Genomic DNA, 10,000 nt, shown 5'->3' on the forward strand with positions numbered 1-10,000 from the left:
TACTGATGTAAGTGCACACACACACACACACACACACACACACACACACACACACGCACACACACACACACACACACACACACGCATTCTCTCTCTCTCTCTCCCTCTCTGACACACGTGCACACACACACACACACACACACACTCACACACACACATTCTCTCTCTCTCTCCCTCTCTCACACACGTGCACACACACACACACACCAATAATGCAGTGTAAAAACGTACGTAACTCTATGAACTATCTGTCTCACATCCCTCTCCGCCTCACTCCTCCAATCGGCAGGGAATCAATCCCAAGATATATTACTCCTTGAGGGCCACGTCCAATCACACGCAGTTCTACCAAGTCACACAGGAGGGGCTTCTGATCGCCAAAACCAATGAACTGCGGCCATCACAGAAACACTCGGTTGAGGTGAGCCACCTTGAGTACCACCTGAGTACCAAAGATAAGAGACATCGCCCAGACAACAGCAGTGAACCACACCACATTCCACATGGGTTTACTGTTCAGCACCTGATCAGCCAGAGGAGGATGGGTCCCCCTGGAGTCTGGTTCCTCTCAAGGTTTCTTCCTCCCAGGGAGTTTTTCCTTGCCACTGTGCCCTATATTTTTCTCCCCTCTGGGGAGTTTTTTCCTTGGCTTACTCCTGGGGGGGGGGTCTATGATTTGGTGTTAGATCATATTGTTTGTATTGTATTTATTGTTTATATTGTTTCATATTGTTCTTGTTGTGAAGCACTGTGTGATTTTGATTGGAACCCTGCTCATACCTTGTGCTCATGCAGGTGGTGGCTGTGGACCAGGAGTCAGGTGATACCATCCAGGTCACTGTAGTGGTGCAGGTGTTGTACGAAGGAGAAGAAGGTACAGACACACACACTCGTGCACATGTGCACACACACACACACACACACGCACACGCACACACAGGCACAGGCACACACACACACACACACAGGCACGCACGCACACACATGCATCTGCATTCTGCCTTCCCTAACTGTGTGCGTGTGCATGTGTGTGTTTGCAGTCCCCCAGGGTCCGTTGGGGGAGGGCCGTCTCAGCGGCTGCAGTGTGGGCAGGGCTGTGGGGATGTGTGGACTGGTGATGACAGTGGTCTGCTTGGTCCTGTACGTGCTGCTGTATCTGATCCGGAGACACAGGTCCAAGATGGACCCAGCAGACAGGGGCTGTGTCGCCCAGGGCAAACACCCCAACGTGGTGAGAAAACTAACCCTAACACTAACTCTAACTAACTCTAACCCGAACTCTAACTAACTCTAACTAACTCTAACCCTAACTCTAACCCTAACTCTAACCCTAATTCTAACTAACTAACCCTAACTCTAACTCTAACTAACTCTAACCCTAACTCTAACTAACTCTAACTAACTCTAACCCTAACTCTAACCCTAATTCTAACTAACTAACCCTAACTCTAACTCTAACTCTAACTCTAACTCTAACTCTAACCCTAACTCTAACTAACTCTAACTCTAACCCTAACTCTAACTCTAACCCTAACCACTTCCAAGACACTTCCAACCCCTGTGTATACAAAATTGTATAGAGAGAAGTGATACCTCTTCACCCCCACTACCCCCCTGTACAAGTTTCTCTCCTATTAATAAAAGCATTGATTACTTTATCTTCTGATGACTGATGGATAGATGATTCACTTACTTAAACAAATGTATTTGTTGTAAGTCGCTTTGGATAAAGGCGTCTGCTCAATGCCATAAATGTAAATGTAAATGTAATATTATTTTCCTCTGACCTCCTGACATATCTTTCTCTGTCTCCACCGCTGGCATAGAGCTTGCGCTGGTTCGAACTGGTGAGTTTCAGTTGGCGACCTTCTCAAGTGGTCCTCATGTTCTGGCCATGCTAGTAGGATGCCTTCTAACCACAAATGGCACTTCACGTTATCACAACATGTCACATTGTCACAACATGTCACATCATCACAACCATACGGCCATATTTTAGCATGGCCACCAGCCTCGTCTGAGTGACAACCATCAAATATTCGGATACAGCCGTTAGTTATTCAGCAACAACAGGGTGGCCACACACTTACTTGAACTGTGTTGTTGTTGTTGTTGTTGTTGTCGTTGTCATTCCTCAGGTGAGTCACCGCAGTGCCATGCCAGTCATGGAGGACCTGACCTTCCACAACGAGGCTCTCAGCAGCTTCTCCTCCTCCTCCTACAGCCTCCAGGGCAAACATGGCATCTACACCCACAAAGACACGCCCCACGGCCCCGCGCCACCCAACGCCATGTCTGCCCCGCCCCCCACCACCACCACCACCCCCCCTCCGCCGCCGACTACGTCACCCAGCACCTGCCGTAGCCCCACAGACTCCGCCCACAGCCCTACCACGCCCAATGGCATGTCCACACCGTGCTACGACGCCGTTTCTCCACCCACCAGACGACCGCCACCGGCCACCGCCACCTCCACCTCCACCTCCTCTCCCTCCGTCACCCGTACCCAGACCTTCTCTATCCACGAGCCGTTGCTCAAGGCGTCGGCTGAGCACCAGGGCCGCTCTGGCTCCAAGCCCACCTACCCCTCCCTCCACACCGCCAGACCTCTTCTACGCCAGACATCCCGAGTTCTACTCTTCCCGCCCTCCCCAGAGGAGGTACACACCCCTTTCCACCCCACCCCTCCACCAGTCACATGGCAGGTCACCTCCCCTTTACCCACTGACATGCCCCCCAAGGTCGACTCACCTTTATACACTCACGCTCCCTCTTCTTACACGTCACCTCCACCCACCAGATGGCAGGTGACTCAGCCCTCACCCGCCGACACGCCCACTTACCCATCATCTCAACCTGCCCTGTGGCAGGTAACTCCTCCCTCCCCCAGTGACACACCCCCTCGGGTAGACACCCCTTTACAGACCACACCCACTGACACGCCCACTTACCCCGCCCCTCCACTTGCCCCATGGCAGGTAACTCCTCCCTCCCCCAGCGACACGCCCCCTCAGGTACACACCCCTTTACAGACCACACCCACTGACACGCCCACTTACCCCGCACCTCCACCTACCCTGTGGCAGGTAACTCCTCCCTCCCCCAGTGACACACCCCCTCAGGTAGACACACCTTTACACACCACACCCACTGACACGCCCACTTACCCCACACCTCCACCCACCCTGTGGCAGGTAACCCCTCACCCACCCACCCTGTTAAATTCACCATTCCCCTCCTCAGAGCAGGTAGGCCCACCTGACTTCTCAGAGGAGAGGGGAGAGGGCAACTCTGAGGAAGAGGAGGAGGAGGAAGAGGAAGAGGAGGAGGAGGATTTTCCGGATGATGAAGATGCACCTAGGAACAGTGAGGATGACGATGACGATGATGACGATGATCATGATGACGAAGAGCTGACGAGACTCTGTACTCCGTTGCAGCCCTCGCTTCTGGTGATGGACTACAAGAAGGACGTCACCGCTGTCGTCACGGGGAACGATGGAGAGGAGGGGGGGGACGGAGGAGGGGTAGAGAGAGAGGAGGAAAGAAAGGGGAACGGTTCTGACGTCAACGGAGACACTGTGGCGGTAAAGGGTGGTCTAAGTTTGAAGGGAGAGAGTGATGCATGAGGGAGGGAGAGAGAGAGAGAGAGAGAGAGAGAGGGTTTGGGTTAGAGAGAGAGAGAGAGAGAGTTTGGGTTAGAGAGAGAGAGAGAGAGAGGGTTTGGGTTAGAGAGAAAGAGAGAGTTTGGGTTAGAGAGAGAGAGAGAGAGAGAGGGTTTGGGTTAGAGAGAGAGAGAGAGAGAGAAAGAGAGAGAGAAAGAGAGAAAGAGAGAGAGACAGTGATCCAGCAGGACTCTGACCTGTGATTAGATCACTGGTTCTGCTGTAGGTACAGTTCTGGATCACAGAACTCACACACACACACACACACACACACACACACACACACACACACACACACACACACACACACACACACACACACAGTAAAAACATAGAATCATCCATTCAAAACACTGTGAAAGCATAGAATCATCCATTCAAAATACAACACACCAAATACGCGGTAATAGTAGGCCGTTTGTGAAGTACATACACACATTGCATCTCTAACATATGACTCAGTTGTATTTCTGTGTTGTTATTGGAGTTTCATGTGACTATATACCTCCAACTGTTTAATGTAATAAATGTTGTCCTGAACAAGAGCTTTGTCTCGCGGTGTGTATGTCCGTGTGCGTTTTCTTTTCACGCCATGTGCCATTTGGCAGAAGGGAAATGGAACCCAGAGGGCTGTATGTCACGGTTCCGTCTGGCCACCAGAGGGCGGCAGAGATCGCCCCCAGAGACGATGGAATCCCAGGTATTAATGACTAATGAAGGTCCCTTCCCTTTAAGTCTGTTTTTCTGTTTTTTTTCGTGGTCTTGGCTTGAAATACCCTACATTATGCTCTAGTTTCTCGAGTCTTCTCTTGTTTATACCTTTTGTTTCCTCACTTTCTTTTTGAGTCTCGAGTGTTCCTGGTTGTGGTTATTTCTCGAGTGTTTACCTTTGTATCTCTGTGGATGACTTAAGTAGTGTGCATTCCCTCGCCTGGCCTCCTCTCTGGTCCTGGGTCCGACCCCACACAACCTCACAACAGTAGGCCGTGTGTGAGAATTCCACAGAGCTCCTCTACCTCACTTGTGATGATAGATTTCACCACCAGAGGGCAGCAAACAGTTGCATTTAGAGGTGACACCGAAACACAAAGTTCTGCACAACTCTTTCGAACGATAATGTCGCCTGAGACCTCGCAGGGCCCAGGCTTTAGCTCGGTGGGTTAACTGCTCTCGTATGATATGGTCGCAAAGACAACCCATGATCGATCCTCAGTGGGTCACATGATGTGTGTGTGTGTGTGTGTGTGTGTGTGTGTGTGTGTGTGTGTTTGTGTGTGCAGTATGAAGGAGTGGAGGCTGGTGGAGGTAGAAATCGGAGGACGAGCTCATTGATACCATTCCTCATTCCTTTCCGTGCATTACAATGAGGCCCGTCCTCCGATTCCTACCTCCACCAGCCTCTCCTGCTATGGAGGTGGTTAGTCTGGTGACAGGGAACCAAGAGGCCAGAAACATAGCACACACATGCAGGGTGCAACTCAATAGGCTAAAACCTCTACCAACAGACGGGGATTCACTCTTCTCTTTCATGTTGCTCTCTGTTTGGTGTTACAATAAAACAGTTCCCTCTGAACAAACAGTTCTTACATTCCTCTGGTTCCTACCAGGCCGGGTCCTCCCCATGGGGATACGAGAGACACGTTCTGCTATTGCCTTACCCTAACACGGCCCAGCTCAGCCCTAACTCATTGGCCCATCGCATCAGAGGGTTGAGAGTCCTCCTTCTGGAGCTTTCAGGTTCTGGGATACACTCATCAAAAAAAAAAAAAAACGGGTTCCTCATATATCCTTGTAGGGGCACCCTTTGAATCTAAACGGGCCTAAAAACAACAAAAAGAAAGATAAGAAAAATGAGGGACGCATCTCATAGCAACATCTCCCCCCGGCATGTCCAATCCTCACCAGGCCGGGTCAAAGTCCAGGGCCGTTTTGTAGTCCCAGTCTGTCCCTGGTTCCATGTACTGTCGAACTCTTTTGGGTTCCACGTAAGACCCATCTGGGTTTCATTTAGTCATAACATGGAACCGATTTTTGGAACGAAACTAAAACTTTTTTTTATTTTTTATTATTATTTTTTTACAGTGTAGCTTTCTATCCACATTTTGGATACAAACTTAGATGAGTGTCTCCTGGTCTTTGTAATCTTCTGGTACCTGGCGGTCTGAGACTGGTCGTCATGGTGAGGACAGGGAGGCTCATTCGTCTGTGTGAACAGGGGAGGCTGGTGGAGGTGGAAATCGGAGGACCGCGCTCATTGTAATGCATGGAATTGATTCAAGATTCAAGATTCTTTATTTGTCACGTGCATACAAGTATACAATGAAATGCAAAAGTGACAGTGCCACAGAGTAGTGCAACAATAACTTTTAAAATAGAATAAAATAAAATAAATTAGAAATAATAAAAAATATAAACAGTATGAACAGTATAAACAGTATAAGCAGTATAAACAGCGGTGAAGCAATGTACACAATGCTATATACAATGAATTGAATGAGGAATGGTAGAAAACATGTATGAGTCTTCGTTCCGTTTCAGTGAGCCCTCCAGCAGCCAGTCACTGGTGTGGATAGGGGGGAATGTGGATAGGAATTAGGTGGTTTCTATGGAGGTGCTTAATGTCATCTCACATCATCTCTGTCTGTTCACTGATTTATCTGTGTGTGTGTGTGTGTGTGTGTGTGTGTGTGTGTGTGTGTGTGTGTGTATGAAGGAATGGTAAACCACAGCTCTCAGCAGATCAAATGGCGTCTTCTGAGGTGGTTAAACCGAGGGTCTGTCAGATCAAGCTGATGTCTCATCATCAAAGAAAGCATAACCATCTCACTGAGACCACAGCGGGCCATATAGATCAGATATGGTGTGTGAGAAAGAGAGGTTGTGTGTGTGTGTGTGTGTGTGTGTGTGTGTGTGTGTGTGTGTGTGTGTGTGTGTGTGTGTGTGAAGGAATATTGGGTCCTGATGCGGGTACATTATCCCTCAGAGCACTGATATCCCTGGGTATGAATCCAACTGATAAGCCATACGTTTTCATAACCAGAATAGCATGAACAGATGAGGGGGGGGGGGTAGAAAGGTGGGAGGAGAAGAGAAAGAGGGGGAGAGAGGAGAGGAGGAGGAACAGAGAGTTATGAGATGCAAAGCAACATGAACCACCACTTCCGTTTACACCCCCTCTCCTCATCACAAACACACACACACACACACACACACAAACACACACACACACACACACACACACACACACACACACACACACACACACACACACACACACACACACACACACACACAGTGTTGTGTTTAGGGGGCTTCTTCTGGTTGGCTCCCCTCCAGTCCAGAACTCCAAACCAGGTTTTAGATGGTTACTCAAAGGGTCCGCAGGAATCCACAACACTCGGCGCCGCGGGAACAACGCTTTTTTTTCTTCGTAAAAGAGGGAAACAACAAGGGAAGAAAAAGAAGCGAGAAGTGTTGTCTCGGGAATGGGGGATCTGGGTCGCCGACACACCGAACCGAACAGACCTCTCATAGGATAGAGGGGAGCCGTGTAGTCCAGGGGCACAGAAAGAGTGACATACCGACCGTAGGGGTTTTTTTTTTACCAGTGGTTCCCAAACCTTTTGTGTGCGCTGAACTACCTGGTTTTCAGTTGTTTTATTTATTTTGTTGACCCGCGAGTAAACAGAACCCATGTCTCACGGACCTAGACATCATTTTGGATTCGGAAACACTCTCTGATAGCGCGGGTCTACATGGTCTGTCATGGTGTGTATGCCTGTGAGTGAGAGTGAACTTAGCCCCAGGCGAACGCGGAGAGGTGACGCTCCCCCTGTGACCCTGCGCGTCCAGATGTTCCGCGTCTGGCGCTCATTGACAGAAGAGAGGCAGTAGAGGAACGCAACCCACAGCCCGCCGCATCGTTTTTCACAGTTCAAACGCCGCATAATTAGTATTTAAATGGACGTTTAAAAATGTGGTGATACTGCTCTAAGTTTCTAAGTTACTCGACACATGGTCATACCAGTGTGACATTTTTACGCGGATTTTAGGCGCGTATCGGTGAGAGAGTACTTTCTGTCCGAGTGGACCCCGCTGTTGAGGAATGGAGGTTCGCTGGCTGAAGACCCTTCTGTGCCTGAAGATGAGTGTGTGTGTCCTGTGGAGTGTTTCGTCCCTGGGAGCCCAACCGAACCGTCCGAACCATGACGATAACGGTAACAAGCCGTGCTCATGCCCGGCGCCAAATCGCTTTGTGTTCAGAACAGTGTGTGTGTGTGTGTGTGTGTGTGTGTGTGTGTGTGTGTGTGTGTGTGTGTGTGTGTGTGTGTGTGTGTTGTGGGATGAGGGAATGAGATGGGTTACATGGTCAGTGAGATGAATGGGTGACTTGGTGGTTTTATCTGATTTAAACGTATTTCAGGGAGTATTGCCGCGAATTTGGCAAGGTGTCTCGATCTCAAAACTTGGTGGTACACTCACCTACTAGTCCCTATTTACACTCTTGCTTTGGGAAGCGCGCCCCATGGTTCGATTTCCTTTCAAGACCTTTAAAGCGCTTCGTTTCATTCCACCCCATATCTAACAAAAAGATAGAAAGTTTGTCTTATAGTCTTCATAGAAATGGGTTGTCCTATTGTGCTCTCTTTGAAGTGCTCATTAAGGGCCTATTGTCTTTCTCACATTCATCACTTATTACGCAACCGCTCTTCTGCAGTGACAAATACATAAGGACACGATTGTGTGTGTTTACAAAATACCCTAGTGTGTTTACAAAATAGGCTACCGGGACAAGAAAGATCAGGGGCACATTGCCATGATGGCAAAAATTGGATCCAAATGAAGCACAGAATTGTTTCACATTCAGCTTTTCCAATTTCTCGCCTCAGTGTTTCCCATCGGTCTTGTTTCATGAACTGGCCTGTAAAACCCACTGGCCTGTGGATATGACAGCTGGTAGGCATATGAGCCCCTGACTCAGTTTGGGTGGTGCCAACTTCCAGCCAGCTGGTATGTGCCATGGACTCTCTGTTAGTTTGTGTCCCCTCCCAGCTGGTATGTGCCCTGGACTCTCTGTAAGGTTTGTTTCCACCTTCGTTCTGTGGTTCAGACATAGCTCTCTGAGTGCTAAAGAGTGTTAACAGGCTCAGACTATAGCCTGGCTCAGTGTTCTGTTTGGGCCCAGTGAGGCGATCATGTGTGACGGGGCTGCTGAATGGAGAAGCTCGCTGGCACAGTCTCACTCTGACCCAGTAAACCGGGTTATCATGGAGGTCAGACATGGTCTGGAACGTGACTGACGTCTCATGTGTGTGTTGGTGACTGGACCGGACTGGACGTGTGTGTGTGTGTGTGTGTGTGTGTGTGTGTGTGTGTGTGTGTGTGTGTGTGTGTGTGTGTGTGTGTGAGAGAGAGAGAAAGTTCCAAGTGAGAGGGAGAGAGCTGTTGGGACATTGTTGGTCCAATGAGTTGGACCTCTGCATGACCCTGGTTTACAAATTCTGTCCCAGTTCTCTTAAAGGCACAATCTGTAGTTTAATTTCTCCAAAACGTCTTGACCCAGCAACACTGGAGTTTGGAGTTCTAACTGGCTGTCTCGTCTCCCCTAGTGATCGACCTCCTGGCTGCTCTGAACATGTCTCGCCCCATAAAGGGCGTGTCTAAAGCCGAGGGGCAGGAGCCAGAAACCACGGCTTATAAACTGCGTTCCCGTGCGCCCTACCTGTCCCTTCCACGTGAATACTCCAACTACCTCCACTCCACGTTGCAAGGCAGTATGGGATTGCACCTAGTGGGGCGTCAGGTGCCAGATTCCAGCGGCACCTTGCTCTCCCTCACCTCTTCCTCCTCCTCCTCCTCCTCTTCCTCCCATGATAAGGTATTTGAATGACCGCGATCCTTATTTTCTAGTTGTCGTTTTTTTCTCCAGCTTGTCGCACTACAATGTATTCAATCATTTCTCTGCTTCCCTCCTCCTCCAGATCCCCTCGTCCCCCTCCTCCCCTTCTCTCTTCTCTCCTCCCTCCCCTGTCCTCCTCCAGCTCTCCTCCTCCACCCACTCCGACTCCCTACGTCTGGACTACCGGGCCAGACCCCGGGGCCCGGGTCTCACCACCGTGCTCTTCCCAGGAGGAAGCCCCTTTTCTGGGGGAGGCTGGGTTCATGTGGCCCTGAGTGTGGAGCCTGGGAGGCTGGCTCTGTTTGTAGACTGTAGAGAGGTTGTAGTCGTACCCAGAGACAGAGAGGAGAGGGTCAGCCTGGAGCTGCCTCAAGACCTGGTCATCACACTGGCCAGCACGCCGGGGGACATTGACAGCAAGTTCACTGTGAGTACT

The 10,000-nt window shown here is 49.9% G+C and overlaps 2 protein-coding genes across 2 annotated transcripts in view; both read left to right on the forward strand.

Moving 5' to 3' along the window:
- LOC310801656 (uncharacterized protein) overlaps positions 1 to 7,559 on the forward strand; it is a gene marked incomplete at both ends in the record, with an annotated part of 12,793 nt that extends 5,234 nt beyond the window's left edge. Inside the window, 7 exons of the mRNA XM_083665723.1 lie at positions 1 to 7; positions 290 to 421; positions 796 to 874; positions 1,041 to 1,231; positions 1,827 to 1,847; positions 2,139 to 3,194; positions 7,518 to 7,559. The exon at positions 1 to 7 is cut by the window's left edge and continues 194 nt beyond it. Of these exons, the coding sequence (XP_083521849.1) occupies positions 1 to 7; positions 290 to 421; positions 796 to 874; positions 1,041 to 1,231; positions 1,827 to 1,847; positions 2,139 to 3,194; positions 7,518 to 7,559 (1,528 nt within the window). The remainder of the gene's footprint in view (positions 8 to 289; positions 422 to 795; positions 875 to 1,040; positions 1,232 to 1,826; positions 1,848 to 2,138; positions 3,195 to 7,517) is intronic.
- A 211-nt stretch (positions 7,560 to 7,770) lies between these two features.
- The window catches only part of LOC310801657 (kielin/chordin-like protein), a gene marked incomplete at both ends in the record, with an annotated part of 5,024 nt that continues 2,794 nt past the window's right edge, over positions 7,771 to 10,000 (forward strand). Inside the window, 4 exons of the mRNA XM_083665724.1 lie at positions 7,771 to 7,882; positions 8,718 to 8,720; positions 9,275 to 9,543; positions 9,707 to 9,991. Coding sequence (XP_083521850.1) covers positions 7,771 to 7,882; positions 8,718 to 8,720; positions 9,275 to 9,543; positions 9,707 to 9,991 — 669 coding nt within the window. The remainder of the gene's footprint in view (positions 7,883 to 8,717; positions 8,721 to 9,274; positions 9,544 to 9,706; positions 9,992 to 10,000) is intronic.

This window comes from Argentina silus, assembly GCF_951799395.1.
Source record: "Argentina silus genome assembly, chromosome: 3".
Taxonomy (NCBI): Eukaryota; Metazoa; Chordata; class Actinopteri; order Argentiniformes; family Argentinidae; genus Argentina; species Argentina silus.